The sequence below is a fragment of the Acartia tonsa genome, chromosome 15 (genome assembly GCF_053477335.1).
Source record: "Acartia tonsa isolate MP-2025a chromosome 15, ASM5347733v1, whole genome shotgun sequence".
NCBI lineage: Eukaryota > Metazoa > Arthropoda > Copepoda > Calanoida > Acartiidae > Acartia > Acartia tonsa.
Window position 1 is genome coordinate 11169465 of NC_137274.1, and position 17651 is coordinate 11187115.

At 33.1% G+C, this 17651-nt stretch overlaps 1 protein-coding gene across 1 annotated transcript in view; it reads right to left on the bottom strand.

Annotated features, from left to right (window-relative positions):
- LOC145306779 (band 7 protein AGAP004871-like) overlaps positions 1-17651 on the bottom strand; it is a 33260-nt gene that overhangs the window by 15461 nt on the left and 148 nt on the right. The window contains exon 2 of the mRNA XM_080149076.1: positions 6024-6124. Coding sequence (XP_080005202.1) covers positions 6024-6124 — 101 coding nt within the window. The remainder of the gene's footprint in view (positions 1-6023; positions 6125-17651) is intronic.

Genomic DNA, 17651 nt, shown 5'->3' on the forward strand with positions numbered 1-17651 from the left:
TATCTCAGTTCCTATTAGAGCTAGAGGGCTAAAAAATTTTGTGCAAGTCCCCTGTGTTATGATGAATTTCCGACCTTAAGTAAGTCAAGTTCAATTTTCGCTTCCTTCACCCTTTTATTTAACAACCTTTGTTTTTAGGTCCTTTTTTACTTAAAAATTTCAAACGGCTGTAATTTTTATTTTTGAAGCTAGAATAAAATTTTTTTTGCAGAAAATGTTTATTTTTATGTAAATTTTATATTTCAAATATCAAAATATAATTTCAGCTGCCGCAGCTACATTATGTAGACATGTAAGATAAGCTTAAGTTTAAAATTTGAAGTCTCTAAGTCAAAAATTGCGTCCACAGGAGCCTTTTAAAGATTTCTGGAGACCTGGAGGATCAGGACCTGCAGGATCATACCTGGAACCTAAAATTGACTTGAACACTTGTATTTAATATGAGGATGTACTACTAGAGGATATTTTAGTATTTTGGTAAGACAAAATGCTTTGTTTAAGTCAAAAAAAACATTTTTGCTCTTTACCTGGATGACCCTGCCAGGTTTGCTGGCATCCTGTGCCCGCCAGGATGGAGATATTCAAAAAATTTCAACTCTCAGTTATGTCCCATACCAACACTTAAAAAGTCAAGCAGTTTGGGCTCTTTATCTTTCACACACAGAAAATGAGATAGAAAAAACCGGATGGGGGGGCGTTCAACGCCCCCCCCCCCCTCCGACCGTTAAGGGTTAAACAAAAATTCAAGAGTGAAATATATAAAAATAGATAAATAGTTATTTCTCGCATCGTATCATAAACAGCTTTCCGCAGATATAAAATGTATAATAAAACTGGTTTTATAATTGTAGGAAACTGGACACAATACTAGACATAGTTTTTTCGTATGGGTGAGAACCAGTTCTAATCCATTGGATATGAACCGGTTTCGAATGAATAATAAAAAAACGTTTTATCATTTTATTCAAGAAATCATTTGCTAACATCACCTTTTTCTTGCAAAGTTTATCGTTTGATCATTTAATACCTTGGGAGTTAAATATTTATTAATATAAATTTTGTTCTATTACATAAGGTCCTAATTTTCTACCTATTTAAAAAAATGGGGGGAGGGATTTTTTTTTATTTTTGAAGGTGTTTGGGGTGTCCAAGCCCCCCCCCCCCTCCCCAAGAAAATAGCCGAAAACCAACACAGGACCAGTTGGTATATTCCCTGAAGAGTAGAATCCAATAAGTTGAGTGGTTACCGAGATCTTAAGGGACAGACGAACAGACATCAAGATACTTTGTATTATAGATAGATTCCTACGATGATTAAACATCTACTCAATAACTTAATTTCTCGTATTCATTCGAATCCGGTGGATAGGAACCGGTTCTCATCCATACGAAAAAACTATGTCTAGCATCGTATTATATCCAGTTTTCTACGAATATAGAAATGTACAATTATAAGATTAAAACCAGTTTTTTTTAGCCGGTGCCTTCGGCACCACGGGGCTAAAAAAACTAGTTTTAATCTTATAATTGTACATTCTATATCCGCGGAAAGCCGTTTATAATACGATACGAGAAATAACTATTCCTGTTTTTCATTTTAGTAAATTCATAAATGTTTTTTGTATTAATCCCATTTTATTAAAATATTTTATTTTGTTTTAAGTAGAAAAACGCAGGGACAAGATGATGATTCACAAAATAACCCCTTCTTCTGATTACAATCAGTGGTTGAAACGTTTGGACACTCAACTTAATAAACCAACAAATCAGAATTTGATAACAGTCCACAAAGTTGTTAGGCGTATGTATAAGAAAACGTTATTATAAAGCTTTGGGGACTAGTGTAATAAACAGCCAAAGGTCACCTCCCTGCATTAATGCGCTCTTGACTTTTTTTTTATCTTAAAATATTTTATTTGAATAGGGATTTTATATTTAAAAGACGTATTTCTAAATATTTTAGTTTTTAAGAATAAAATATTTTTAGTAGCGAAGCTACTCTATAATAATTCACGTTGTCTGTTCGTCCGTCCGTCCGTTAGTCCGTAACGCTAATGGGGAAACGTGATTTTCTCGGCTTCTATTCAAGATAGACCGCTGAAATTTTCAGGGATAGAGTAAGTTTTGAATATTTTCACTAAGTTTCATTGAGATTTGCTTATTGGTTGGGGGCCAAATTGATTCCTAGATTTTCACGTTAATATATATTTTTTACAGATGTCCATGCATCCAATATCTATTGAGCTTCGCTACTTATGGATGTTGTCATCCTTTTTTTTTACATTTGTAGGAAAATTAGGGATCTAAAGGGATAAGACAATGGCCGATAAATTGATGTACATCCCCAATGATGCCCTCTCTCTGTTTAGTAAATTTTGATTAGTTGATTAACATTTCAACCTCTAACTTTAATCAACAAAAGGGGTAGTTTTGCAATGTACATAATTGGGGATGTAAATCAATTTATAGGCCGTTGTCTTATCCCTTTAGATCAATACGGAAAAATAATTTGTATGAAAACAAGGATGACAACATCCATAAAAGCGAAGCCTTGAAACAGTAGGGAAACAAGAACATTAACTCTTGTAGAGTGTCATAACTGAATATACAAAATGTAAATATATAAGTTTTAACAAAATTACTTCTTATAAAACAAAATCTTCTTATATACAGAATACTGTTTAAATACATGCAAAGTTTAAAATCGATGGGACAATTCTAACATGCCTAAATTAACGGAAGAGCAAACTGTTACGGACGTACGGACGGACCGAACCTAATTATAGAAAAGCTTCGCTTTTAATAGAATTGTTCAGTGGTACGAGTAAATATTCATTAATAAAGAAATAATTATTCTACATCAGCCAAGAAAAAAGGAGAAGTAACTTAGCTTTAGATTCCTTTATATCCAAGAATCTGGTCCTCAAAGTTTTTATATACTGGTAACCAAAGTTTTATATACTGGTACCCAAAGTTTTATAAAATGGTACCCAAAGTTTTATAAACTGCTACCCAAAGTTTTATAAACTGGTACCCAAAGTTTTATAAATGGTACCCAAAGTTTTATAAAATGGTACCCAAAGTTTTATATACTGGTACCCAAAGTTTTATAAACTGGTACCCAAAGTTTGATAAACTAGTACCCAAACTTTAAAAAACTGGTCTCCAAAGTTTTATAAACTGGTCTCCAAAGTTTTATATACTGGTACCCAAAGTTTTATAAATGGTACCCAAAGTTTTATATACTGGTACCCAAAGTTTTATAAATGGTACCCAAAGTTTTATATACTGGTACCCAAAGTTTTATATACTGGTACCCAAAGTTTTATATACTGGTACCCAAAGTTTTATAAATGGTACCCAAAGTTTTATATACTGGTACCCAAAGTTTTATAAACTGGTCTCCAAAGTTTTATATACTGGTACCCAAAGTTTTATAAACTGGTACCCAAAGTTTTATATACTGGTACCCAAAGTTTTATAAATGGTACCCAAAGTTTTATATACTGGTACCCAAAGTTTTATATACTGGTACCCAAAGTTTTATATACTGGTACCCAAAGTTTTATAAATGGTACCCAAAGTTTTATATACTGGTACCCAAAGTTTTATAAACTGGTCTCCAAAGTTTTATATACTGGTACCCAAAGTTTTATAAACTGGTACCCAAAGTTTTATATACTGGTACCCAAAGTTTTATAAATGGTACCCAAAGTTTTATATACTGGTACCCAAAGTTTTATATACTGGTACCCAAAGTTTTATATACTGGTACCCAAAGTTTTATAAATGGTACCCAAAGTTTTATATACTGGTACCCAAAGTTTTATAAACTGGTCTCCAAAGTTTTATATACTGGTACCCAAAGTTTTATAAACTGGTACCCAAAGTTTTATATACTGGTACCCAAAGTTTTATAAACTGCTAATCATCTGCTATAGGTAATATAGACCACAAATCTAAAGGGATAAGACAATGGCCGATAAATTGATGTACATTCCCAATTATGACACACAAAATTACCCATTATGTAGATTACAATTAGTGGTTGAAACGTTTGAAGATTAAAATTTAATAAATCAATCAACCAAAATTCAGTAAAAGTCCCCAAAGTTGTTAAACCAATGAATAAGAAAACGTTATTAAAACTATTGGTTGAAAACTTTAAACACTGCTATTTTAAACCATCCAATCAATTGACTATAAAAGCAATTATTTTGAATGAGAAAACATGGTTATAAAACTTTGGGTACCAGTATAAATATAAAGCCAAGGGCAACATTTTAAGAAAATGTTTCCAAATCTTATTGAAAATGTATGTGGGTTACTATTCTTATTTTTAGCTCTGCAGTATGATTCTACAGGTGTCAGAGTTTATTTGTAAAACCCCTTTCAAAAATGCTTCAAAAACAGTTTAGGCCAGGGTCATGGGTTTTAGCTTATTTACTGTTCCACATAATTTGGTGTAACAATTAAACCCCAGGTGGTATTCCAGGTTTCCACGAATATTGGGAAAGTTAAAGAATATTCCAGGTTTCCACGAATATTGGGAAAGTTAAAGTATATTCTACTGTGATGTGAACGAATTTTATGTTTCACCTTTTTGCTGTGTAAAAGATGATTATACAGCAATACTTTGATATTTCAAAAAGTATTAGACATAGAAAAATGCTAGAGACATTTTTAGAAAGCTCCAATATCTGTAAATTAAACTTTAGTGTGAAAGAATTAGCATGATGAACATGAAAGCCAAAAAAGGACAATAAAGGAGGTTAGGTGAAGGTACTCTAAAAATAAAAGTAAAATTTGATCAACAAAAGTAATTTTAAAATTTTCAGCTATTAAAAGCTACAAATTCAATTTAGGGAAAGCATGTTCTGAACTCATCATAAGGTCCCGGTGTAAACCGTTTCCACGTTTTTTTCTAAACTAATTTCTTTGGATCAATGGTGATGCACAAAATTACCTTTTCTGTAAAAAAAATTAATGATTGAAACATTTGAGCACTCAAAGAGATAAGACAATTGCCGATAAATTGATGTACTTCCCATATACTCAAAATAATCCTTTTTGTAGATTAAAATAGGTGGTTAAAATGTTTTAACACTCAACTTAATAAATCAAAATTCATAAAAAAAACTTATAAGAAAAGAAAACGTTATTATAAAACTTTGGGGACTAGTGTAATAAACAGCCGATTGTCCCCTCTCTCACTGGTTAAACCTACCTTGATTCACATGAACAGTGAGATAAGGGTAGAGTAATAAATAAGGTCCAAGTACATTGCCTTGGAGAACACTAGAATCTACATCCTACTCTTATATTAATAGTTAAACCTCTAGGATCTAAAGGGATAAGACAATGGCCGATAAATTGATGTATTTCCCCAATAATGAAACTCAAAATTACCCCTTTTGTAGATTAAAATTAGTGGTTAAAATGTATTAACACTCAACTTAATTAACCTAACAATCAAAATTCATTAAAACTAATGAGAAAACGTTATTATAAAACTTTGGGGACTAGTGTAATAAACAGCCGATTGTCCCCTCTCTCTCTGGTTAAACCCACCTTGATGCACATGAACAGTGAGATAAGGGTAGAGTAATAAATAAGGTCCCAGTACATTGCCTTGGAGAACATAAGAATCTACACCCTACTCTTATATTAATAGTTAAACCTCTAGGATCTAAAGGGATAAAACAATGGCTGATAAATTTATGTACTTCCCCAGTGATAATACTAAAAATTACCCCTTTTGTAAATAAAAATATTGGTTAAAATGTTTTAACACTCAACTTAATCAAAATTCTTTAAGACTAATAAGTAAACATTTTTTATAAAACTTTGGGGACTAGTGTAATAAACAGCGGATTCTCCAATCTCTCTCTGAGGTGAGGTTTTAAGAAAGTTCTTCATTCAATCAATCATGACATTTTCTAGACATACAACAAAAAGGTTTCGCGGCATTTACACTAAAACTAAAAAACGACGACATTCAATAATTTATTGGTTAAACCTACCTTTATACACATGAACAAGGAGAAGGGTAGAGTAATAATGACCAAGGAGAACGCGAAGGTTGTTAGAAGCATAGCACATATGCTCAGTCTAGCTGGGTCAGCTGTAAATAATAGAAAATTATATCTTTAATACAAAGTAGAATGATGTCTGTCCTTCCGTCCATCTGTGAGAAAGCCTAAAGTGTCATGTGTGACTTCAAAATAATACTTTTAAAAAGGAAGGATGAGAGGAGAAGTGGGAAAGGAAACCCCCCAAAAAAGAAAGGATTTTTATGACGTCACACATGAAACTTTAGACTTTGTCTGTCTTTCTGTCCATCCGTCTGAAGCTTCAGAGCTTGGTAACCACTTAACCGATTGGATTCTACCCTTCAGGGAATATTCCTACAGGTACTGTGATGGTTTTAAGCTTTTTTCTTGGGGGATGGGACACCCCAACCCACCCTAAAAGCAAAAAATTCATTTACAAACATTTTTTCTTTGTGTAAACAAAAACAAATGAGCAAGGGGGTAACCCCACCCCGATAACTGGAGCCAAGCTCCCATGAAATTATACCCTCCCCCCCTCAATTTTCTCCATCCCTAAAATATAAAGTAGTAATGTTTTTTTTCATTAGCTTAAGATTTTCATAGCTACTGAACCGATTGAGTTATCCATTTTAGGGAAGCTTAACATAGGTCCTGATATGGTTTTATACTGTTTTATTTTTAGATATAAGCCTTAGGGTGGTTATAGGCTACTTTTCTCTCCTTTACCTCTAATTACAGAGTCCCTAGATGCTAGGGCCGGAGCCGCTAGTATATATACATATATATATGTATAGAGAAAAATTGCAATCCCATAATAATCAGAAAAAAGAATCTAAAAAACGCCATGAAATTTTCTCTAAGTGTATTCAGAAAAAATATCCAAAGAAAAATTTACATTTTTTATGAAAAATTAAATATGCTGAAAAATCTGCTAAAATTTTTGAAAAAATCATCCAATTTGGTATCTTTCTGAAGATTGCGAATGAAATTGAAGTAAAAAAACAATTTAAAATATTAGTGGCTGCGCCCCCTATAAGCCTCTAGGGGCACTTAAGGTTGGGGGGAATTCGATCCTTCCTATTTTCAATTGAAGTTTTAGAGAGTAAGGGCAAAAAAAATTCTTCTCCAAAAATAGTTAAAAACCATCCCTGACCTAAATAAAACTTTATTTTAAAGGAGAACACTATCGGTTCAGTGGTTAGCGATATCCTTTGATACTTTATATAATACTAGCGGCTTCGCCCCTAGCCTCTAGGGGGTTTGATCAACTTAATTTTTTTTTGGGGGGGGGTATTTCTATTTTTTGGGGGGGTTGGGGGTGTCCCACCCCCCAAGAAAATAGCTTAAAACCATCACAGGACCAGTAGGTATATTCCCTGAAGAGTAGAGCCCAATCAGTTCAGTAGTTACTGAGATCTTAAGCTTCAGACGGACAGACGGACAGACGGACAGACAGACGGACAGACATCGTTCTACTTTGTATTATAGATGATATATATTACTAGCGGCTTTGTCCGTAGCCTCTAGGGGCGAAACCCCAAGAGGTAGTGAACTGGGTTTAATCGATTTAATATAATTTTTAAGAATAAACATTTTTTTTTTGGGGTGGGGAGGTTATTTTTAGAAAATAGCTTAAAACCATGACAGGACCAGTAAGTATATTCCCTGAAGAGTAGAGCCCTATCGGTTTAGTGGTTACTGAGATCTTAATGCTCAGACAGACAGACATCATCTATTATCAAAAGATATATTTTTATTATATGTACATACATGTATTTAGTAGTTTGACGGTTTAATTTAAAGAATTGGCGAATTAAATCACTTTAAATTTACTATTTTAGGTTTAAGTTTAATTTAAATAAAATCATCATAATCCAGTGATCTAAAGGGATAGGACAATGGCCGATAAATTGATGTTCATCCAAACTGATGATACACTAAATTACCCCTTCTGTAGATTAAAATTAGTGGTTGAAACGTTTGAACGTTCAACTTAAAAAACTAACCAAACAAAATTCAGTAAAAGTCCCCAAAGTTGTTAAGCCAACGAATCAGACAACATTATAAAACAACTTTGTTGACTAGTGTAATAAACAGCCCATTGTCCCCTCTCTCTCTCTGTACCTACATAAGAAACAAAGCTTGTAAATGTCAAATGGAAAAATGTATGCTTATGTATGATTAAGGAAATACTAAAAAAATGTTTAATTCATTACCCAAAGTCGAAGCTCTGAAACCATAGGACAAACGAACATTAATACTTGTAGAGTGTCAGAACTGAATAATCAGAATATAAATGTATAAATTTGTTAAAAAACTGCTCAAATACAGGATAATGTTTTAGGACATACTTACATTTTAAGACTTGGTTATAGAGATGCTTCGCTTGAACATTGTATACTTTGTTTTCCTAGGAATCAGTATTCCAAAAAACCAGATAAATCGGATAATTATATCACATAAAAATTTGTTGTGTAAAAGTTAAAAATCAACATGTTAAAAATGGAGGTAACGATTATAGAGTTGCTACACTTTCTAAAGCGTACCTAACGGTTGTACGGACGGACGGACTGTAGCTAGTTATAGAAAAGCTTCGCTTAAATGGATGCTGTCATTCTTGTTTTTTATTTTTACATTTTTTACGCTACTTAACCTTTTTCTTTTTAGGGCTTTTTTATCCAAAAACACAAGGAAAGTTATTTCCAGAAATGCTTCAAAACCGATTAATATCTTATGGATTAAAACCAATTCTCAGCCATACTGAGAAATCAAGTATAGCATCGTTTTATATCCAGATTTCTAGGAATAAAAAAATATAATCATAAGATTGAAACCAGTTTTTAGGCAGTGCCTTCGGCATCTCAGGGCTAAAAACTGGTTTTAATTTTATAATTGTACATCTTATATCCGCGGAAAGTTGTTTATAATACGATGCGAGAAATAACTATTCCAGTTTGGCCGAGAAACCAATTAATATCTTCCAGATGCGAACCGGTTCTCAGTGATACTAAAAAATCATGTATAGCATTGTATTAAATTCATTTTCAATGAATATTAAAATACACAATTATAAAATTTTGTTAGCCTTGAGCCTAAAACAACTGGTTGTAATCTTTTTCATAATTTTTCATTTTAAAATCCGCGGAAAGCTGTCTATAATATAATGCTAGCTTAGAGGTTTCCTTGGCTTTACCTCCTTATAATAAAGTAACAGAATGTCTATCTCTGTGTGTGTGTGTGTGTATGTGTGTGTGTGTAACAAAGGATCTTGCTAACCACTGAATTAGTATGGTTCTCCTTTACAGGGTAGCTTCTCATAGGTCTATGGATCCATGGAAAGTTAAATTTTTTTTTCGGGATTAGGCCTTTTAACAATAATGTATAATAAAATGTTGAAAATAGAGAATTTGTAGTAAATGTAATTTTATTTAATCCTAGCGGCTACGCACCCGGGAGGCCTCTAGGCCCCAAGTAAAATGTTCCCATTACATGTTAAAATCAGCTGTTTAAAAAAAAACATTTCGCCCCTAGATGGGGTTAGTTATGATTTTAGCTAATTACCAAAAATATCCGCTAGGCGGCGTTTTTATTTTTATTTTTGGCGAATTCTTTTGGGAGGGTGGTGGTACCCACCTCCAAAATACTTAGAAACCTTCCCAGGACCTATGAAAGGCTACACTGAAAATGGGCATCATATCTGTTCAGCGGTTAGCGAAATCCTTTGGTACAAACAGACAGACAAACAGACAGACAAACAGACAGACAAACAGACAGACTAACAGACAAACAGACAGACAAACAGACAGACAAACAGACAGACAAACAGACAGACAAACAGACAGACAAATAGACAGACAAACAGACAGACAAACAGACAAACAGACAGACAGACAGACAAACAGATAGACAAACAGACAGACAAATAGACAGATAAACAGACAGACAAACAGACAGACAAACAGACAGACAAACAGACAGACAAACAGACAGACAAACAGACAGACAAACAGACAGACAAAAGACAGACAGAAAAACAGATAGACAAACAGACAGACAAATAGACAGACAAACAGACAGACAAACAGACAGACAAACAGACACACAAACAGACAGATAAACAAACAGATAAGATTTTCTTCTACATTTTAAACTGTAGCAACCCTTTTTTTGAGTCACAAAGAAAAAAAACACTTAATAGATAGACAGACAAACAGACAGACAAACAGAAAGACAGACAAACATCCTGTTACTTTATTATAAGGATATATCTAATTTAAAACCTTATATAAAGATAAGTTTTGCTTTTTGTCTTCCTATTACAGGAAAAATTAATTATATATTCATATAAGGCTATTCAGATAGTAATATAGAACACATACACACACACACACACATACACACATACATATACAAACACAGATACACATACACAGACACACACATACACAGACACACACATACACAGACACACACACACATACACACACACTCACACATATACACACACACACACACATACACACACACACACATACACACACACACACATACACACACACTCACACATATACACACATACACACACACACATACACACACACACACATACATATTACATACACACACACATACCCCCACACACACATACACACACACACACATTCACACACACATACACACACACACACACACACAGACGTACATACATATACATACACATACACACACATACATACACAAACACACAAATACACTCACACACATACACACACACACACACTCAGATACACACATAACAAAAAACCACATATGTGAATAATAAAAAAGGAAAATTATGTCCCCATTGTTCTCCTTATTTACTCATTTTACTCCCTATTATCTTATTCAAAGCAAAGCTTTTCTCTAATTTGGGGGGCAAAATTGACGCAATGTTTATCATATTGCCGTGGTTAGCTGTCATTGGGGGACAAAAATTTGTATTTAATTTAATTTTACTCCCTATTATAAGCGAAGCTTTTCTCTAATTTGGGTTCGTCTCAGGAATAAGGTATAACCAACAAGGAATTTAATTCAAAAATTGATTTGGGGGGCAAAATGACGCAACGTTTATTAAATTACCATTTTCAGCTGGTTGGGTGTTAATTGTTCTATTATAACATCTATCTGTATTTACTTATTTTACTCCCTATTATCTTATTCAAAGCAAAGCTTTTCTATAATTTGGGGGGCAAAATTGACGCAATGTTTATCAAATTGCCTTTTTTAGCTGTCATTGGGGGACAATAATTTGAAATTTAATTTCATTTTACTCCCTATTATAAGTGAAGCTTTTCTCTAATTTGGGTTCGTCCCAGGAAAAATGTAAAACCAACAAGCAAATTCATTCCAATATTGATTTGGAGGGCAAAATAATGCAATGTTTATTAAATTGCCTTTTTCAGCGGTTGTTGGGGGGTGCATTGTTCATTTTCTTTACTCATTTTACTCCCTATTATCATATTCAATGCAAAGCTTTTCTCTAATTTGGGGGGCAAAATTGACGCAATGTTTATCAAATTGCCTTTTTTAGCTGTCATTGGGGGACAAAAATTTGAAATTTCATTTAATTTTACTCTCTATCTTAAAAAGCTAAACTTTTCTCTAATTTGGGTCTGACCAAAGAATAAGGTATACCTAACAAGCAAATTAATTCAAATATTAATTTGGGAGGAATGACGCAATGTTTAATAAATTGCGTTTTTCAGCTGTTGTTGGGGGGGAGGGGCATTGTTCTCATTATTTACTCTTTTTCTTTTCTATTATCTTATTCATAGTGAAGCTTTTCTCTAATTTGGGTTGTCCCAGGAAAAATGTAAAACCAACAAGCAAATTCATTCAAATATTGATTTGGATGGCAAATTGAGGCAACATTTATTAAATTGCCTTTTTCAGTGGTTGTTGGGGGGGCATTGTTCTCTTTATTTACTCATTTTACTTCCAATTATCTTATTCAAAGCGAAGCTTTATTCTAACTTGGGTCCGACCCAGAAATAAGGTAAAACCAACAAGCAAATAAATTTGAAAATTGATTTGGGGGGCAAACTGATGCAACATTTATTAGATTGCAATTTTGAGCTGTTGTTGGGGAGGGGGGGCATTGTTCTCTTTTTTACTCATTTTACTCCCTATTATCTTATTCAAAGCAAAGCTTTATTTTAATTTGGGTCCGACCCAGAAAAAAGGGTAAAACCAACAGGCAAATTTGAAAATTGATTGGGGGGCAAACTGATGCAACGTTTATTAGATTGCCTTTTTAGCTATTGCTGGTGGGCAAAAAAGGAATAGTAGCTTTCACAATATTGCGTAAAGTTGATAGTATGATTCCAGTCAAATGCGCTTATTAGGTCAAACTGATTATAAATATGTGTTTAATTATAGTATGCGTTTAGTCATCATTCCTTTGACAGTTACAGTTTAGAAAGTGACTCAGCAATAGCTACCAGAATGTTTGTAGCTTAATTTAGACTAAAATGATATAAAAAATTATATATCTGATTAAAGGAATAATGATTCCTAGGACAACAAAGTATTATGTTATAAGAGAAGCATTTATATAATTAGGTCCTAAAAATGTAGGTATGCCCTTTAAAAGTATCCTCTATTTGTTTCAGCAATTTGTAATACATTTATGTACAATTTACAACAAATTTATATATGATTTTGTTTAGACTTATAAATTTATATTCTGCTAATTGAGTTAAGTTCTGATGATCTATGTGTTTATGTTTTTTTATATGTTGCAGTTCATTAATTTTTGTTGGATGATTTTTATGTAAAAAAAGCGATGAAAAAAATCCACTAATTGTAAAATTATTTAAAAAAATCAGGGGCTCAAATAAAATTAGAAGGTGGGGGGGGGGGGGGGCTTTTAATGCTCTTAATCGAAGAAGCTTATAGTGTGCCTAATAAAAATGACGTCAAACAATATAAATGACCAATGATAGGCCAGTTAACATTGTAATTGAATATGTTACTAGCCTAGCATTGGAAATTTGTATTGTATGACGTTATTTTTATTAGGCAATATGAGCTTTGTTAATTATTATCCAACAGACAACCAACCCTTTGATTGCACGACCTTTTTTAGTATGGTAATGAGTTGTGCCTGTTTTAGGGCCAAGTCATTCACTCCAAAAAATCAATACTTTTCAATCAGGACAAACGGATGAAGCTTAATAGGAAAATGTAAAAAAAATAAAAAATAGTCAAAAACCTGCTAAAACAGAGTCCAACCACAGTGGATGTATCATTGTTAATTATGATCCTTTATGATAGGAATGTTGTCAAAAATTTTCAGCCTTCTATCTTCTATAAGGTGCAAAAAACAAAATTATAGAGTAGCTTCGCTACTAAACAAGGATAAATCTATGAAACGATCTAACACCCTAAATAATATACAAATTATAATGAAAATTAGTGAAAATATGTAGAAAGTGAATTTATCTAATCCTTAAAAATTTCAGTTCTCTGTCTTGGAAAGAAAACACGAAAACGTACAAATCTAGGAATCGATCTGGCACCCCAATTAACAGACAGATGGACAAAAAATGTAAAGATTAGATGAGCTTATGTTATAGGGATCTGCACTAAAAATTTCAGCTGTCTATCTTTTATAGGAGCTGAGAAAATCACGTTTTTCCCAATTCATTAATTACGGACAGACGGACGTGTATTTTAAATTGTAGAGTAGCTTTGCTACTAAAAAAAGTAGCAGTATTACTAAACACCTACAGACGGTATTGATATACAATCAGCTATCAAAGTTGGTTTATTGGGCAGCAATAATTTCACAGGGATCTAAAGGGATAAGACAATAGCCGATAAATTGATGTACATCGTTAATGCACAAAATTACCCCTTGTGTAGATTGCAATTAGTGGTTGAATCGTTTGAACAGTAAACTTAATTACCCAACTAGTTAATTATTACGAAAATTCCCTAAAGTTATTAAGCCAACAAATAAGAAAACGTTATTATAAAACTTTGGGGACTAGTGTAATAATCAGCATATTGTCCCCTCTCTCTTTCTGTGCAATCATACTTGTTTACATTAGGGAGGGTGATGACATTGGGCTGTTTATAACACTAGTCCCCAAAGTTTTTAAATAACGTTTTCTTATTCAATAGCTTAATTACTTTAGGGGCTTTGAATGAATTTCATTGGGCCATTAAATTGAGTGCTTGAACGTTCTAACCAATAGATTTAATCTACATAAGGGATACTTTTGTGTATTTTCATTGGGAATGTATATCAGTCTATTGACCATTGTCTTATCCCTTTAGATCCCTATGTTTACATTCTCTCTGATACCCAATGAACGACAGAAAGACAGACAGACAGACAGACAGACAGACAGACAGACAGACAGACAGACAGACAGACAGACAGACAGACAGACAGACAGACAGACAGACAGACAGACAGACAGACAGACAGACAATCAGACAGACAGACAGACAGACAGACAGATAGACAGACAGACAGACAGACAGACAGACAGAAAGACAGACAGAAAGACAGACAGAAAGACAGACAGAAAGACAGACAGAAAATCAGACAGAAAGGCAGACAGAAAGACAGACAGAAAGACAGACAGACAGACAGACAGACAGAAAGACAGAAAGACAGAAAGACAAACAGAAAGACCTTTAGATCCCTGTGTTTACATTCTCTCTGACACCCAATGAACCAGCTCCAATCAAGAATCTTTTATCTACATATTAATATCGCAGATCCCCCCCCCTCTCTACAGCTGGGGTATATCTGTACGTTTATCTATCTATAATAAAAAGCAGAATGATATCTGTCTGTCTTTCTGTATGTCTTTCTGTCTGTCTTTCTAACTGTCTTTCTGTCTGTCCTTCTGTCTGTCTTTCTGTCTGTCCTTTGTCTGTCTGTCTTTCTGTCTTTCTGTCTGACTGTCTGTGTGTTTGTTTGTACCGAAGGATCTAGCTAACCGCTGACCCAATCAGGTTCTTCTTAACAGGGTAGCTTCTCATAGGTCCTGGAAAGGTTTATAACTATTTTGGAAGAGGGTATCACAACCCTCCCAAGAGAACTCGCCCCTAGAAAAAAATTTACTTTCCCCCCCAAAATATAAATTAAAAAAAATGGGTTTTGGGATTTAACTACCCCCTCCATAAGTGTTCCTAGAGGCCTCTAGGGGAGAAGCCGCTAGTAAGTCTATAAGGATAGAAAAGTGCTCTTTATTACACCAGCCCCATATTTTTATACTAACGTTTTCTTATTTGTTGGCTTAACAGCTTTGAGGACTTTGGTAAAATTTGATTGGTTGGTTCATTAAGTTGCAGGTTCAAACGTTTCAACCACTAAATTTAATATTAAGAAGGGGTAATTTTCTGTATCATCATTGGGGATTTACATCAATTTATCGGCCACGGTCTTATCCCTTTAGATCCCTGGTTTGTTAGAGTCTCCGTGTTTATTGACGGTTTTTATTAAGATTTTTTTTTCCAGTATAGCTTCGAAACCGATTAATATCCGGTGGATTAAATATCCAGTTTTCTACGAATATAAAAATGTACAAGCACAAGATTAAAACCAGTTTTTAAAGCCTCGAGATGCCGAAAGGTCTTTATGATACGACGATTTCTGATTCCCAGGACAACAAAGTACAATGTTGTAAGCGAAGCATCTCTATAATCAAGTCCTAAAAATGTAAGTATGTCCCTCAACATTTTCCTGTATTTATTCAGTTTTTCAACAAATTTACTTACAAGTTTCTTCGACTTTTATACATTTATGTTCTGATTATTTAGTTTTAACACTCTACAAGTATTAATGCTCGTTTGTCCTACCGTTTCAGAGCTTCGCTTTATGGATGTTTTCATCCTTGTTTTATAATGGTTTCTGTTTAAAAAAGAATGTTCATGTCTGGTTTTAGGCTATTTTGTAGAAAATCTAATTCTGAATTTATGAAAACAGCCTAATAAAAAATGACATCAATAAAAAATAACCAATAAAAGTCTAGCATACATTTATATATGGACCAATTGTAACCTGTATACTGGCCTATCATTGGTCATTTTTATTGTATTTTTAATTAGGCACTTTAAGCTCCTTCTAATTTATGCATAGGTCTAGTTTTAGGCTATGTTTTTATGAATGATTGAACATTTTGAATTCATGTATAGGTCTAGTTTTAGGCTATTTTTATTACAACTTCCCACACCCTCCTAAAAGTCTAATTACATATAGATAATAGTTATTTCTCGCATCGTATTATAAACAGCTTTCCGTGAATATAGAATAATTTACAATCATGATATTAAAACCAATTTTTTTAGCCCCGAGATGCCGAAGGCACGGGCTAAATGACTGGTTTTAATCTTATGATTGTAAATTTCTCTATTCGTAGAAAACTGGATGAGAACCGGTTCTAATCCACAGGTTTCGAATATATACGAGAAATATACTTATTGAGTTTAGATGTGTAGGTATAGTTTTATGCTATTTAAGAAAAATCTATCTCCCCTCTATTAAGTAAATGTTTTATTGTTAAAATGTACATATTGAATTTAAATATAGGGCTGGTTTTTGTGCTATTTTTATAAAATCTATCCCCCTTCGAAAAGGGCTAGTACATAATGTACATAATGGATTTATTTATATGTTTGGTTTTAGGCTATTTCAGAAAATCTTTTCTCCCTTCGAAAAGGGCTAGATGCTAAGAATATAATTATAAATATATTGAATTCAAATATAGAGATGGTTTTGTGCTATGTTTAGAATTACCTAGCATTTTTCAGATTTAGATGCTTATAAAATGTACATTTTGAATTTATATATAGGTCTTGTTTTAGGCTATTTTTAGAATTTCTAAACCCTTCTCTAGTTTAGACGTTATAAAATTTACATTTTAAATTTAGATACTTGTCTGGTTTTAGGCTATTTTCATAAAATCTATCCCCCCTCCCAGAAAAGGGTTATATTCTTATTAAATGTACATATTTTATTTAAATATAGAGGTGGTTTTGTGCTATTTTTAGAAAATCTTACCCCTTCCCCCATAAATGGTCTTATAAAATGTACAATTAATATTTAGGCGTTGTTTTAGGCTATTTTTAGAATTTCTAACCCCTTTTCAGGTTTGATGCTTAAAAATATACATTTTCAACTTAGATATGGGGCAGGTTTTTGGCTATTTTTACAAAATCTATCCCCTTTCCGAAAAGGAATAAATGCTTGTAAAATGTACATGTTGAATTTATATATGGGGCTGGCTTTGTGCTATTTTTAGAATTTTTAACCCCTTTTCAGTTTTAGATGCTTATAAAATGTACATATTGAATTTATATATAGGTCTTGTTTTAAGCTATATTTACAAAATACCCCCTCTAAAAGGGGCTAATTGATTTTAAATGTACTTTTGAGTTTGGTTTTAGGCTATTTCTACTTACATTCTCCAAACACTTGAGCGTTAATCAGCACTAAAATAACAAGGATAACAATATTATTGGTTGACAAATTTGGACACTCAAATTAATAAACCAACCAATCAGATTTTCATGAGTCCCCAAAGTTGTTAACTTGACCTA